This window comes from Nicotiana attenuata, chromosome 11 (genome assembly GCF_001879085.1).
Source record: "Nicotiana attenuata strain UT chromosome 11, NIATTr2, whole genome shotgun sequence".
NCBI lineage: Eukaryota > Viridiplantae > Streptophyta > Magnoliopsida > Solanales > Solanaceae > Nicotiana > Nicotiana attenuata.
In genome coordinates this window covers 20,679,250-20,696,131 of record NC_031999.1, presented here as the reverse complement: position 1 = coordinate 20,696,131, position 16,882 = coordinate 20,679,250, and the positions used below count along the sequence as shown (strand labels likewise).

The window sequence follows — 16,882 nt, the reverse complement described above, 5'->3', positions numbered from 1 at the left end:
TACATTATATATGCCTATTTACTACTGAATATAAACCCTTGAATTGTAATCAAGTTCTTTAGTGTATCCTTCGAAGAATCCGGGTTTGACCAGATCTAAAATTTTATTGTCAAATATATCTATCCACATATATAAGTAAAATAAGTGTCATCTTAAAGGACAAATTAAAAGTGAGCATGTACTTACCTCGCATTCCTTCTCTTCATCTACGCCTTGAATAGTATTGAAGTCGGGATCCTAATAAATATAAAAAAATTATTGAGTTCGAAAAAGACTTAAAATAATAGAATTAACAAAAATCTGCAACGTAACTACATGTTTTTGCTATTGATTACCCCATGAATATGCATATAGAAATTAAAAAAATATACGAAGAGCAAATAAAAAAATTCAGATTTGAAAATAAAAAAACGTAGAAACAAACGTGATATATGCTGTAGTATATCACTGGGAAACATATTTGAGCATACATATGTTTGGTGCACAAATTCTTCAATTGAGTTTTGGTACTGATTATCCCATCAATACAGACATGCAAATTAAAAGACAGAGTTACCAAAACAAATTATCGATAATAACAAATTTTTAATACCTTTTTATCTTATAGAACCTATTCAATCGAGAAAGTAGTGTCTAAATTGTAACAATCTGCTTCTTCCATAATATTGCATTCTTGAAATTTTTATAGCCTTAATTCAATTTTTGCAGAAATTTTATGGTTTCTTGAATATTTTATAGCAGTGGAAGATTTGAATTTAAGAACACTATCAATCGGAGAAATAGAAGTTGGGCGGCAGTTTGTTTTTGTGAGTTTCATGTGCGTATGTTTCATGAGTTATGCGTGGTTGAGCAACTGTCCATTATCTTTAGATTAGGTTTTGTAGAGAAAATTTAGGAAAAGTGGGTTTAAAATATGTAACTTCTTTTGTTTTAAGAAATATCCCAACAAACGTGGGACTCTATGTAGATGTAAACTAAATTGAAAGTTTTAAACTTTGTGAACTTCTTTAAACAAATTAAAAAAAAAACACAAAAAACGTAAAAAAAGAGAGCAGTTTTTTAGGTTTAACGAATTAAAAAAAATATCCCAACAAACATGGGATTGTAAACTAAATTGAAAGTTTCAAGCGTAGTGTACTTCTTTTAAAAAAGAAAAAAACAGTTTCTTTAAACATGGCCTCCTTTTGCGTTGGAGGTTTTTAAATTATTTTTAAACTATCCCAACAAACGTGGGATTGTAAACTAAATTGGAAATTTCAAGCGTAGTGTACTTCTTTTAAAAAGGAAAAAAACAGTTTCTTTAAACATGGCCTCCTTTTGCGTTGGAGGTTTTTAAACTATTTTTAAACTATTGGAGGGCAAATTTTTAAACTATTTTTAAACCTCCAAATTAGTTGAAGGTTTGTCCTAAAATTGGCCACATGTTCATTTTCTGTTTTTACACTTGTCACAATAACATGAGTTTGACTCTCCTATTCTATATATATACATTTTAAGTTAACCAAAAAAAAAAAAAAACACGAAAAAGCCCATTTCAGCAAGACTTTAGCAAAAAATTTTCTAAAACCAATGCACCTATATTTTGAGGGGACAACCGAGTCATCAAGTGGAGTTAGAGTTCTAGCTATGGATTTAGTAGAATATATATTAAGAAATTCACTGCATAGCTTTTATAAAATCCAGAACCCAAAATCTAAACCGCCTCTGTATCTTGTTCCTTAAGTGGAAAGTCTTGTTCTTGATCATCTAGTAAATAAGCAGTAGTGTTAATTGAAGAAGAAGATGGTGGCGGTGGCTCCTGATTCTAATTGTAGCAGAGATGAGAAGATGAAGAAAATCTTCGACAAATTCGACGTGAACAAAGATGGCCATCTCGACATGACGGAGGTGGTGGAATGGGTCAAGGCTTTAGAACCCGAATTGAATAACAATGTGCAGAGCATTCAGTTCAAACTTTCAAGCTACCTCACCCCCAATTACTACGCTGTCCGAGCTGGTAATGTTAGCCTAAACTATATTGGCTTCACCCGCATTTATGCTCAAGGTTTTCGTAATGTTGATCATGACTTCAACTCTCTCGGCCTCCAATTTCAACCCAATTCTGCAATTCAGCAGGTAATAATTCTTTAATTTTTTTGGTTTTTTTCCACAACCCTTATGTCACATGTAGGAGTGGCAAACTGGTAGGGTCGGATATGGGACGGGTTAGAAAATGGATAGTGCAAAAACAAACAAATTATCTTACCCAACCCATATATAATACGGATAGAAAATGTATTAACCGGCGGTAATATCCATGGCTTTATGATCACTTTTGGAGAGTTTCTTGTTTCCCAGTCTTGAGGAACCCCAAGTTTTTACAAATATAAAAGTTAAACTCATTAGTTATTCATTTTCTAAGTGACCGTTTTTAAAAAAGTTCATTATCCAACCCATTTTTTAGTCGATAATATGGGTGAATAACTATTTTTTTCAGTCCGTTTTGCCACCACTAGTCACAGGTAAGCAACTCGATACCAGTAGAATATATGGATTTGAGGCTCTAGCTAGGGTTTTAATAAAGGCTTTACTACTTGCATTCCCAAATTAATACTGTAATGTTTGCTTTAATTTGTGTGTGTTAGTTTTCAAGGAGTGTCAGTCTCTCACCCACAAAACAAATAGAGAAGAAGAATACGACACAAATATCTAACCAAGTTCAGGCAACGCCACAAATGTCTAACCAGGTTCAGGCGATGCCACAAATATCGAACCAAGTTCAGGCAACGACACAAGTGTCTAATCAAGTTCAGGCAACGGCACAAGTGTCTAACCAAGTTCAGGCGACGCCGCAAGTGTCTAATCAAGTTCAGGCAACGGCACAAATATCTAAGCAAGTTCAGGCAATGACACAAATGTCTAACCAAGTTCTGGCAGAGACCCGATTATCTCTACTTCAGGCTGCCCAAGTTCTGTTAATGAAACCATTATCTAACCAAATTCAGGCAACGCCACAAATATCGAACCCAGTTCAGTCAACAACAAAAGTGTCTAATCTAGTTCAGGCAACGGCACAAGTGTCTAATCGAGTTCAGGCGACGCCACCAGTGTCTAACCAAGTTCAGGCAACGGCACAAATATCTAACCAAGTTCGGTTAGTGTCACAATTATCTAACCAAGTTCAGGCAAGTATTTCATGAAGCTTCAATCTTAAGTAGTCGCTGGGATTGTTATATTATTTTCTTTTCCTTTTTCCAACTTCTTTCTTTTATTAGGTTACAAAGCTTGTGTTTTTCAATGAAATTTTTATAGGGGGGAAACTACAGTTTTGCTGGGCAGGTGAATAATTACAGAAACACACTGCAACAAGCGGTACCAACACTGAATAATTGCAGAAACACAGTGCAACAAGGGGTACAAACACCTCAGCTGCCTGGGCAGGTGAACAATTATAGAAATACAGTGCAACAAGTGGTACAAATACCTCATCTGCCTTTAATATTATTGGAGAACATTTTGATAATTTTGCTTTTTAGGCACCATCTAGGCTCAAATCACAAAGTATTTTACTAAACTCCAATCTTAAATAATGTTTAATCTTCGCTCTGCAAGGCCAAATTGATTATAGATGAAATTTAATATAAAAGCGGTAGACTTTACTGCTCTATAAAATTCAGTAACCATGCGTGAAACTAACACATAATTTTTAGAGCAGTTGGTGTAGCGACACTGTGCAAAAACTGCTTTACTCTATTTGTACTGAGCTGAAACTTTAAGTTCTTTATAATATTCACAGCGTCCTTCTTTACAACTATCAGAATGCTGTAGCTGGCGTTAAGCCAAAAGGAGAGTATAACGGGCCTGATCCCCAACTGGCTGCTAGTCTTGAAAAAGAAATATTGGAATCTAATCCAGGGGTGAGATGGGATGATGTTGCGGGACTAAATGAAGCAAAGAGGCTTCTACAGGAAGCAGTGGTACTCCCACTGTGGATGCCTGAATACTTCCAGGTACTGCAGATAGTTTATTCTGATTTTTAGACTACTAAATAATGATACATCTGTGTTTGGTACGACGGAAGTCATATTTTAGGAAAATATTTTTCATCCTTTTCCGGTGTTACAAAAGGGAGAATGATGTCATTTTCTTTATAACTACCTTAACTTTCAACTTCATATTCATCTTCTCCAACTAACATTTAGACGTTACTATTGAATCTTACTTCTTAAAAAATTTCATCAAAATACTTCCGAATTTGTTAATTTCATTATTATTAATCTGTAATGATATATTTACAGAAAATATTTTTCATTGACCAACCAAATACCGAAAAAATTTTCTAGGAAAAAATGGTGAAGCATTTTCATCTGTTTTTGGGAATAAGTGTTTCTTTGGAGCAAAATAACTTCCGCCATTACCACACACACTTATGTTTCCTTTTCTTTTGCCTTGTTACAAACTGTTCATTAGATGTGGTAACGGTCCTTGAAGTTAATTAAGAAAATAAGCTGGTAATAGTTTTTGCTATTGAAAACTGAATTGTCTCATATACCTTGTCATCACATAACGAGGATACAAACTGATCCAACGAAAGTCGCAACTTCTTGCTATGTACATGTTTTGACTTGCAGCTATGCACATGTTGTAACTACATGGCTCATTAATAAAAAAAATAATGAATACTTATATTATGAAACTTCTATATAGTTCACATATTCAATGTTACTTGCAGGGAATCAGGAGACCTTGGAGAGGAGTTCTTATGTTTGGTCCTCCTGGCACAGGGAAAACACTCTTGGCCAAAGCTGTTGCTACAGAGTGTGGGACAACATTTCTGAATGTTTCTTGCTCTTCGTTGTTGGCAAAATGGTACGGGGAGAGTGAACGACGGGTACGGTGCTTGTTTGATCTTGCTCGTGCTCGTGCTCCAAGTACGATTTTTATTGATGAGATTGATTCTCTTTGCAGTGCCAGAGGGTAAGCAATCTGTTCTTTCTAAAATGATTTCATATGCATGTGATAGCTGAGGATTTCTCTCATTGTCTTGCTGTTGTGTAAGGTTTATTTTCATCACCATATGTGATAAATTTGACTACTGGGCATAGATTATATGTTACGGGTCTACACGTCATAGTAACTAGACTTTAATCATCCAATAGACACCTGATTGGTGATGGACCGTATATTAGTTTGATGACCAGTTCGTTCTTGCTTTTTTCTGAGTAAATAAGTGAAGGGCCTCAACTAATCCAAAGCCTTGCATAGGAGCTGCAGAGAGCAGAGAAGGTTAAAACAATTTGAAACCTTAATAGAATACCTAGTAGAAGGAAATTAGAGGCTGTATGTTTTATCGGAAACTGGATCATACTGTAGTTTCACTTGAGCAGCTTAGTCTTGTCTGAACTGATAGTCCCATCCATACATACTGGCAAGTCTGTTTTTCAACCATAGAGATTTTTATCAAGCTACCAAATAATGCGTCTGAGCAGTACCGGTGACTTTAAACTGATATTTGCTAGATCATAGATTGTTATATTATCTTTATCAGGTCACCGATTAATGTGTTATCATAAAGATTTATATCTGTATTTTAAGTAACTTGATTGTGAACAATTTTTGTAACATTATTGCATCCTAAATATTTGGTCCTGCTCCTCTTTCTTTCACCTACCTCGTGCATTTGCACACATCCTGCAATAACATTTATGCATGTGCTCAACAATCAACATTAATTTGAGCATAAAATGTTCTTAAGTGTGTTAAACTTATTATTTTTTAGTTTTACTTCTAGTGGTAAAACTTCATGAACTCTGGACCTGTTTCTCAGGGCTCCTGGAGAGAATGAAGTATCCCGAAGGGTGAAGTCTGAACTTCTAGTTCAGATCGATGGGTTGAACAACTCACTAATAATACAACAGGCAAACCGGTCACAGTTTTGGCAGCAACAAATTTCCCCTGGGGTCTTGATGAGGCACTAAGGTTAACTTTACTCCTTAACTTCCTAGTCAATATTAGCTTTTTTAGTCTGATTTGTTTTCTGTTTCGTATCTGGATCTTGGCTAATTGGTGATTCACTGTACTACTGTAGGAGGCGGCTAGAAAAGCGGATTTACATCCAGCTTCCTGATTTTAAGAGCCGTAAGGAGCTTATAAAGATAAACTTGAAATTAATCACGGTAAGCTCTCATTATTGGTGTCGGCTAGTTTCTTAATTTGGAGGTACTGTGCTTCATTGTCTTGAAAGAAGTTCATCTGCTATATTATCATCATATATCTCTACTTAATTTGGAGGTACTGTGCTTCATTGTCTTGAAAGGAATGAGTATGATCACACTGAAAATTTTCAACTTACAAAGAGAATATACATACCATAATAATTACAAGGTTCACTCATGGATGTCTCATGGGGATCAGATCCATGCTTGTAGTGCTATGTAGATAGAGCACAAAGGTTCCGAAACTAGCCAAAAGTTTACACATATTTTATGGTGTGGTCCTAACAGACATTGTTCCTTCTTTGGCTGGTAGCATAGTGAATTCAACAAAATGAGTAGGAACATGAAGATTGATTTGTTGGTTAATATTGGCCAGCTTGGTACTATCTTTAGCTAGAAGGTGTGCCACATAGTTTGCTTCCCCGAAGCTATGCCTGATGATAGGGCTCTCCAGCTGGATCATTAACCACCTGCAAGAATCAAAGTAGGTTATACAAGGGAGAATCATTTTCAAGTAGGTTTAACACCTCCATGGAATCTGTCTCCACTTCCAGTAGCTTTAAGCAAACTACATTATGTTATTGCCGATTATATTCAGTGATTATTAATAGTATTAGCAATGATTACGATATTAGGATATATAAAAGAAAAAAAGAAAAAGAAGAAGAAGCTAATAATAAGAGACCTTTTGGTTGCATCTCAATAGAATTTTTAAATTACTAGAACGACAAGGGTGGTGCTGGAAATCTGTAAGAACTTTAAACATAAATTTATTGTTACGTTGTTACTTGAGCTAATCGTCATCCAGGATTTAGAGTTTGTGTGATCTCATTATATGTGTAAACAAATTTTGAATTTTAATTTTTGCTCCGGTTTTCCGATTGATATGTTTGTTGTTGTCCTTCTTTTATCTTTTCCGAGCCGAGGGTCTACCGGAAACAGCCTTCTTGAAGGTAGGGGTAATGTCTGCGTACACTCTACCCTCTCCAACCCTCCCCAGACCTCACTAGTGGAATTATACTGGGCTGCTGCTGTTGTTGTTGATGCGGCGTTTGAGCCGAAAGAACTGTGTTAGTGGAACCATAGAACCGGCCCTAGATTTGTCTTTGATTATTATTGCTCCTCGAGATTGAACAGAAAAAATTGTTGATACTAATAATCTGTATCATGTATCATGAATGGCAGTTAGCTCCTGACCTGGATATTGACCAAGTGGCACGAAGAACAGAAGGTTACAGTGGAGATGATCTAACAAATATCTGTAGAGATGCTTCTTTAAATGGGATGAGACGTAAGATCGCAGGGAAAAACCCAGATGAGATTAAGAACATGTCCGAGGCCGAGATTTTGGAAATTCCAGTTATGATGGATGACTTACTAGAAGCTCTAGTTAAAATACAACCCACAGTTTCTAGAGGGGACATTGAACGACATGAGAAATGGTTTTCAGAATTTGGATCAACGTAGAAAATCAAGTAAATGGCAAGTTAGGAGTGCTTAGAAAATCAAGTAAATGCAAGTTAGAAGTGCTTTTTTTTTTGTGTCCAGAAAGATACAATTATTAGTGAGTCATTGGTCATATGTCGCAGTTGTTATTCCTTCAGTTTTGTGCTCTACCTATTTTGACATTGTCGATTGTCTGTATGTATATGAAACTGCGAAAAGGCTCACCATCGGCATGGTTTATAACACCGCGATATTTTACAATCTACTTGATGTGATTCAGATTTAAGAAGCAAAAAGGGATCACCCCATTGAAAGTGTCTTACCATGAACAACCTTTTGTTCAATTAAATTAATCAAAGGAGAGTTGTTCAATTTTGTAAAATAAAAATAATAAATAATTTTGGACTTAAATAAACGATAGAAGCTCAGATATTTCGAATCAGCAAGATATCTAGCCTCATGGAAATGAGATTAAATGATGCATAGATATAGAAATTAACCCTTTTCTCTTTATTAGGAATAGGGAGATGACCAAAGAGACGATAACGAAGACCGAAGATCCAAAAGATAGAGTTGTAAAAAATAATTTTCTCCGCTTCATTAGGAGCATAAATCAATACATTTGGAGTAATTAATTAACATAGCATATTTGTTCTAGTCTCTTTCATTACTTTGCTTTTGCATAACAAGAAGCATAAAAGATTCATATAGTCTCTCTAGCTAATTGCAATATCTTGTTGAACATTCTTCCAAGCAGCTTCCCATCAGTTTCGAATCTACAAATTTGTTAAAATATGTCACAGATTACATTATATAAACTTCATGACATGTCAGCAAACATAGCGAATTGTTGAAATAAAGAAAGTTAAGGAAAGAATTATACCTTCTCTAAACTTGGAGCAACGTTCAATTGAACAAGTAAAATTACAGTTCAATACTTGAGGAGTAACGGAAAGTTGGCATTGTTTCAGGCAATCGTCAAGGCAATGGGGAGTGCTACTTAAGGCACATGCAAGTATACATTTTGCTTTGCAAGATATTCCATCGTCGCCAACAGCTTCATTATTTGTGGTTTCAGCATTTGCTAAAATAGACACAATAAGGAAAACTGCCACTAGAACTTTTATAAAATTCATGATTTGTAATATGATGCACTTCCTCTCCTCGATTGATTTTTTTTTTTTTACTTTGTACCTTGGATGTTTGATGAAAGTAAAGTACTGCTATTTATAGTAAGAGCTCTTTGTTAAATTTAAGACAAATTACACTATAATCTTATCATAAAAATTAGATTACACCAAAATAAATTATTGGGTCAGGCCTTTCATGTTTTTCAAGTTGTGTACAGCCTGTACACATCTTCCAAAACATGAAAAGCCTGATCCAATAATTTATTTGGGTGTAATCTCATTCTTTGGATCAGATTATAGTGTAATTTGTCTTAAATTTGACATAGAGTTCTTACTATAAATAGCACTACTTTGCTTTCATCAAACATCCAAGTTACAAAGTAAAAAAAAAAAAAAATTCAATCAAGGAGAGAAAGTGCATCATATTACAAATCATGAATTTCAACAAAGTTTTAGGGGCAATTTTCCTTATTGTGTCTATTTTAGCAAATGCTGAAACCACAAATAATGAAGCTGTTGGCGACGATGGAATATCTTGCAAAGCAAAATGTATACTTGCATGTGCCTTAAGTAGTACTCCCCATTGCCTTGACGATTGCCTGAAACAATGCCAACTTTCCGTTACTCCTCAAGTATTGAACTGTAATTTTACTTGTTCAATTGAACGTTGCTCCAAGTTTAGAGAAGGTATAATTCTTTCCTTAACTTTCTTTATTTCAACAATTCTCTATGTTTGCTGACATGTCATGAAGTTTATATAACGTAATTCCTGACATATATTTTGACAAATTATTTGTAGATTCGAAGCTGATGGGAAACTGCTTGGAAGAATGTTCAACAAGATATTGCAATTAGCTAGAGAGACTATATGTATCTTTTATGCTTCTTGTTTTGCAAAAGCAAAGTAATGAAAGAGACTAGAACAAATATGATGTATTGATTACTCCAAATATATTAATTTATGCTCCTAATGAAGTGGAGTAATATTTTTGACAACTTTATTCTTTGAGTCTTCGGTCTCCCTTATCGTCTCTTTGGTCATCTTCCTATTCCTAATAAAGAGAAAAGGGTTAATTTCTATATCGATACATCATTTAGTCTCATTTCTATGAGGCTATATATATATATATATATCGTTAATGATGGGCTCATTAGTGTCATCCGTTAAAGTGGTATTTACTTTTTATCCAGTATTTTCAATGCTTAACAATAACAGCCACTAAGTTTATTAAAATTAATATAAAAAGACTGTGTTACCTTTTTTTGTACTGATCATTACGACAAGGACTTCTCCCAAGTCGAAGAGAGACTAGTTCAAATTCTTCTGCAATAATGTTTTCAGTTGTACAAGTTGGGCTGGAACTTTTATTGAACTCTGGTTAAGAAATATTAAAGAAGCGAGTTTGAAGGGAATTGTAATCCTTCTGTATTTGTTCAAGTAACGTTCTTAATCTTGAATTCTCTAGTCCGAGCTCATTGACTTCTGCTATGGCCGACTTAAATTCATCATGAACTAGTCTCACAGACGGCGACACATGTCCTGAACTTAGAATTACAAGTTCAAAAGTTAAGGACACTTGGTCATGAACTTAGACTAACAAGCTCAAAAGTTAAGGACAATAGGTCCTGAACTTACAGTTACAAGTTCAAAAGTTAAGGACAATAGATCCCGAAGTCCTGAACTTAGACTAACAAGCTCAAAAGTTAAGGATAATAGCACCTGAACTTAGGCTAAGAAGCCCAAAAGTTAAGGACAATAGGTCCTGAACTTAGACTAACAAGATCAAAAGTTAAGGACACTTGGTCCTGAACTTAGACTAACAAGCTCGAAAGTTAAGGACAATAGGTCCTGAACTTAGACTTACAAGTTCAAAAGTTAAGGACAAGTAGTCCTTAACTTAGAGTTACAAGCACAAAAATTAAGGACAGGTGGTCCTGAACTTCGAGTTCCAAGTTCAAAAGTTAAGGACATGTAGTCCTGAAGTCCTGAACTTAGAGTTGCAAGTTCAAAAGTTAAGGACATGTAGTCCTGAAGTCCTGAACTTAGAGTTGCAAGTTCAAAAGTTAAGGACACTTGGTCATGAACTTTATGAGCAGAAGGGTGTTTTCGTCCGGGCAGGTAAAGTTAATTAAAGTAGTGGCTAAAGACTAAAGATATTTTAAACAGTGGCTTAAAAGTAAATACATGTGTTATTAGTGGCTAACCGTACACTTCCCCCCAATTTTGGCAAACATAAGCGATGATATCAGTATATGTGTATATCTAAAAGATGAAAATGAACCTTTTTCTAAAAGTAAAGGACAATTTAAACTAGAAAGGTTTTAGAACAGACCCGATCCCCATCTCCCCCCTCCCCCCTGGATGGGACGTATTTACCTCATCTCGGTTACAGGGAGAGGTTCACTATGATGTGGGTACTGAACAGATAAAAGATCGGGATAGTCAGGATGACCTATTTCAACATCAGATGATCCACATCTTTGCTCATGGATTATCAATAAACCTAAATTTGATTCTTCCTGGGTCGATGCCCGTGTGGTTATTGGGATAGAGTGTAAATTCATCGGAGCTTTTTAGTCATAGTGAGACCTTTGAGAAATCACTTTGCGGGTCTTCATCATAGATAAAGAGAGGAATACGGGAGAAGATCTTATTTAAAAGAAGTGATACGATTCCATCAGTCAAAACATTTTTGGTTTTACCGTCTCTTGCTACTTTTACACTTTGCCTTTGGTCTTTATTTTCCCCAGATCTTTGACGATCTTCCGAAGCAGAAGCAAGCAAAAAGTTGATGTGTATGTGACATCTTACCTCTACCTTCCCCTTTTTATTTGATAATCGATTGATCCCTAAGGTCTAGTTGGGCACGCTTTGAAGTACCGATAATAAGCCGTTTGATATTATATTTCGTCACTTAAATATTATGTTTGTTTGTGGGAGGATTCAAACTCGTGATATGCTTAACTCACATGTCACGTGTTATCTTCTTGACATATCATTTTCCCAATAATTTTTGTCAGTAAATTACTAGTTTGTGATCGAAGCATAATTGATCGAATTTATTGGTTGTCGCTATGGTTAAAAAGATTTCTGATAATATGACGTCCTAATTCTGGACATTCTAACACACTGTTTGGATCACTGTTCCCCGTCGTTTTATAATGTATCGTATTGTACTGTATTGTATTATATCGTATCGTTTTATGAATACAATGTTTGGATAGATTGTATTGTTTGTTGTTTGGTTTGACTGTATCGTACTGTACTGTAACTGATAAGTTTACTAAAATACCCTCAATTGTTTTAAATATTTAATTTATCAAGAATTACTCGTAAAAATTATTTAATAAAATCCCTTTCTACTAATTTATCACTAATTATGTATAAATTAAGCAAACAAATTCATGCAAATTCTATCGAAATTAGTTGAACAAGTTACTAATATTAAAAATAATAATAAGTACACTATATTCATAATTAGATCATAAAAATGTTAAGTAGACTCCATTCAGACAAAAGTAAACAAAACCTTTACCTGAAGAGTATGGAGAAGCGACAGAAGAACAAAACGAGTTTTTCACGTATGTAGGTTATTACATAGGTTATAGTTGGGATGCTGTCTTTGAGAATTTATATAGGTTATTACACTTCATGTAGAATTCTATTATAGAATTATATGAGAAAGAGACTTTGCTATTATTTAAAATAAAAAAAGGTAAAGGGTAAAATAGAATTATAAAGTAATAAGTTAGAGCAATATTAGAAAGAAAAATAGGAAACAATTCCACCACACCAAATCGGTTGTTTCAAAAAATGGGAGTCATTGTTCCGGAACAATGGATTTAACAATACAATACAACCAATTTTAACTAAACAATCAAAACAAACATTATTCTAGAAAAACAATACAATACAATACAATGGATAACAACCATCCAAACAAGCTGTAAGTAAAAAAGAGTCTACGTTTTCTCCGTACAAGAAAAAACATACTATTTTCTTAACTTCTTCCATCCTCTCCCTCATGAAAAAACAAAAAACCATGAAATTGCAAGGAAGTAAAAATTAAATTTTAATAACTTCTTCCAGCAAGTCGTATCATAAGGATAAAATGAAAATATTAAAATTAATAGTAACTTTTAAAGTGAGAAATATAGAGGGGGTAAATTTGAATTTTCTCCCCTTGAGTATTTAGACGTGTAGAATTTATCCAATTCACGTAGGAGCTCCGTTAGCTAACGACGAGGTTAGGGAGGAATCTAAAGTTTAACAAAGAATAAAATTCGAAAATCATTTCTATTTTGATTCTATAAAAATTCAAGTTTCATTTTTGAATGAAGTTAGACGATACAACTCTTATTAGTTTAATAGTTTACTTAAGAGTTACTCAATGAATCTTTAATTCACAGGCACAGGAGGTCAAATTCCGATTGTTGTGAAAGTTACTGAATGAATCTATTTCATTCTAATTCGATCTAAGAAAAAAAAATTCAAGAGGCCCATAAGTATCAAAATAAAGATAAAGATGACTGCGCCAACTGATATTTTGGTATTATCGCCACAAAGAAGAGCTTTCGGATTTTCCAGAGAAGATGGGATCAGAACTATAAAACATTTCGTATTGTAAAGGGTTTTAAATTTGAAAATTAACATCTTTTCTAACTTCAATGCAAATATTGCCCAAACACAACTGTTGTATATTGCACAGGGCGAATATCAAATAATAAATAGTACTATCAATTTATTTGTCTAAATGCAATCACAGGGAAAAAAACGACGGAACAATTTTGCCACCTTCTATTTCGTGTTGGAGTTTCATGCTTTTATAATAATATCCCTTTATTTTTCTTTAAAATAAAAACCATGAAGTGAAACACATGATAAGCTTTTGTACTTGTTACAATTTAAATGACTTCAACTAACTGCCATATTAATTGCGACCATTATAAATAAATACCTTTGTCATTCACAAGTTGGCGGAGATCTGTTAAACATTAATTTGTGGATTGTATTGTGTTAGACATTTTTGATTTGTTACGTTAAATTGATGCACCGTACATTTTGCTATAATTTTCATATTTGATTTGTTTTGTTATATCATATTCTCTTAATTTTTCTTTGTTGAATATGCATGGGTGTAACAAACTAAAGGCAGGCAGACAACTCTCTTCACTAGAACTGATCGATTATATTGAACGTTAAACTGGAATTACAAAGCAAACGCTAACTAGAGCAGGGAAGATTGCAACAGTACTAAGAAGAAAGGAGATGAGAAAGACTGATACAGAATTTGGGGTGGGAAGATACGAGAAATGCCTTTGCACATAATTCACGATGCCTACTGATAGTGTTACCATGTACTATTTAACAAATACAAATTTCCCTCAACCCGGATCCCAGAGCAACCTTTGTGAAGGCCTGACCCAATTGCTTTTTCTCGGCCCAATATCAGTTTGTGTGACATCTTTGTTGGTATCCATATTGGGCTGGGCTAGATTATTCATAGCAATACCCTCCTCCTCAATAAGAACCTTGTCCTCAAGGTTCGAGTACATCAACACTAATAAGGAAAGACAATTGACATATGTTTGCGTTTCACACCGTAAAGAACATTTTGAATTATCTCTCAAAAAAAATCCCAAGACTTTTATCAGGACTTCTACAACCACCAAAGGAATTGATGCAATCCTTCTGGAGATATCAACTAAATCAAAAATAGGACTTGCATAATATGCAGTAAAAGTAATCCATCCAATTTGATGAAATATACTTAAGACCACTTCCACTACACGAGAACTTGAATATTTCCTTTGAAATAATTCAAGCATCTTAGCCATGGAGAGTATTTGAAGGACTTCTCTGTATTTTATAATTGCAGCAACTCCTACGGATATGCTGGAATTCTTTCCCCTAGGAGACGTTGGTATGAAAAATAGGTGGAGAAGCTGTATTATAAATGTGTCATCCTTGTCTTCCTGGTCACTCCTTTGAAGGAAACATAGCAATACCTGCTTGTTAGTAGCAACATTGAACAAGGCACCCAAAGTGGCATGAACATTGCAAATGATCTCTTCCCTTGATTTGCGCGTAACGGGTTTGAATAAACAGAAAACATGCTGAAATTTCTGGTCCGCCACCAAGTAAACTCCCCCGCTAGCTAAAGGAACCCAAAAACCTATTACAATATACACATAATTCCAACTAGTAGTTTCCGGGGCGTCAACAATAGCCACAACAGGTGCACTTAGCAGTTTGCGTCGAAATAGTAACTCAAAATCATAGGTACATCCAACACCACTACTCTGTAAAGAAAGCAAAATATTGGCATCAGTTCCTTTCCTATAGGTAGCTGAACAATGGGTCCTGGATCATAGGGGTAAAGGTTAAAGCGTTGAGTAGCAACAACAACCTCCCTAAATAGCCTTGCGTCCTTACACATTGCAAGAATAAGAGCAGAACATGATGCTGACTTCCCATCAATATAAACCAATCATCCCAAAGTGTAGTTGTTGGATCATAAGTAGAAAGAATAGTACTGCTTGTAAACATATTCATGTTAATAGAAAAGGCTATAGGGATATCATGTATGCCCGGATCAAATTGAAGATTTGAAAAGGTAATATAAACGACGAAACCTGCAAAGGAACAAGAATGAAGTTGCAGCTTTACGCGCCAATTAGAGTAGGTGTTTGGTGAAAGGATTGCTAGAGTCTTCTTGAGAATATTGCACCCAAAATAAGCAGGAGAACTCCATGTCGTCCATTTGTTTTGCCTTTGCGCATCCATCAAATGGCTCCCCACTTTCTGCTCCGAAAGCTCGCACTCAATCTTTGCTGACACAATAAATTCAGAGATTTGCATCTTGTCATCATTAGAATGAAGTTCTTTTACCGGAAGGCCATGCTCATACTCCATAAAAGATCTATCAGGAGGTCGATTTTTAATATCCTCAGGTACCTGGAAACATTCATCAAAATACATGGCATCAAAGGACTCAACACCCAATTTAACTCCGCCTAACATCTCGGAATCATACAACTCTGCAAATAAACCACTCCATCTATTTCGCATTGCTTCAAACAGTCTATGTGCATATGACGCAGAATTTCAAGGAATATGCAGAAGATATTCACACCATAAAGCAATGATATATTCCTGCCCTATGTCGAACCACTTGTCCACATAACTAGAATTTGATAGTCCAATATCCCTTGCATCCGTAGCCCAATTAACAGAGTGTGGTACCACCGAAAGTACTTGACTGGAAAATGCTAAGGTGTCTGCCAACGGGAAGTTGATTCCGTTAATTAGTGCAGTCCTATGTTTAACCTTAAACTCGCATTTAGCAAAAGAAATCAGAAATGAAGTCATATCGATAATATGACTAGGCAACTCGTATATATTGTTTTGGGAATTGTCAGCAAGCACATTGCTTCCTCTGATTTTCCATCATCCAAATCATATTCATCAGAGAGTACCTTGGTGCAACAGTTATGTCCCATTTTCTCGAACACCTGGGGTGGCGATCTTCACTGAATCTTCAGTGTCTATGTCGATTTCCCTTTTAGTAATGTCAGCAAGCGCCTTGCAGGCATAGTTCCATGAATATTCCTCCTCACCAATATTAATTTCCAGTGGTCCATCCACATTACAATTGTGTCATGATCCGGATTTCCCACCCTCGGGAGTCGTGATGGCGCCTACTAGTGAAAGCTAGGCAAGCCAACTAACTGAACTATTTAACCTGTCTTCCATTTTCATTTTATTTAATGACCTAGCATCAACAATTTATAGCAACATAATTTAACATGCGGAAGAAATAAATTTCAAGTTTAACAATACTACTAATACCATCCCATAACAAAACCACCCAAGATTTGGTGTCACAACTTCACAGACTGTCTAAGAGTACTACAAATAAGGGTCTGAAAGAAATAACAAACTACTGTCTCTAGAACTACATAAGAGAAGCAGGAAAAATAGATGGAGGGAGACGCCAAGGCCTGCGGACGCCTGCAGGACTACCTCGGGTGGCCTGGTAAGTAGGAGCTGAAACCTCACTACGGTCCGAAATCTGCAGCATTGGGATCTGCACAAAATAGTGCAGAGTG

At 35.3% G+C, this 16,882-nt stretch overlaps 1 protein-coding gene across 1 annotated transcript; it reads left to right on the top strand.

The window, feature by feature from the left end:
- On the top strand, positions 1,544 to 7,905 carry LOC109234220 (katanin p60 ATPase-containing subunit A-like 1). Its single transcript, XM_019400109.1, is given in 9 exon segments — positions 1,544 to 2,115; positions 2,625 to 3,164; positions 3,292 to 3,420; positions 3,798 to 3,989; positions 4,712 to 4,956; positions 5,807 to 5,880; positions 5,883 to 5,958; positions 6,068 to 6,155; positions 7,380 to 7,905. Coding segments are annotated over 9 exon segments (1,959 nt in total). The 5' UTR covers positions 1,544 to 1,782; the 3' UTR covers positions 7,662 to 7,905.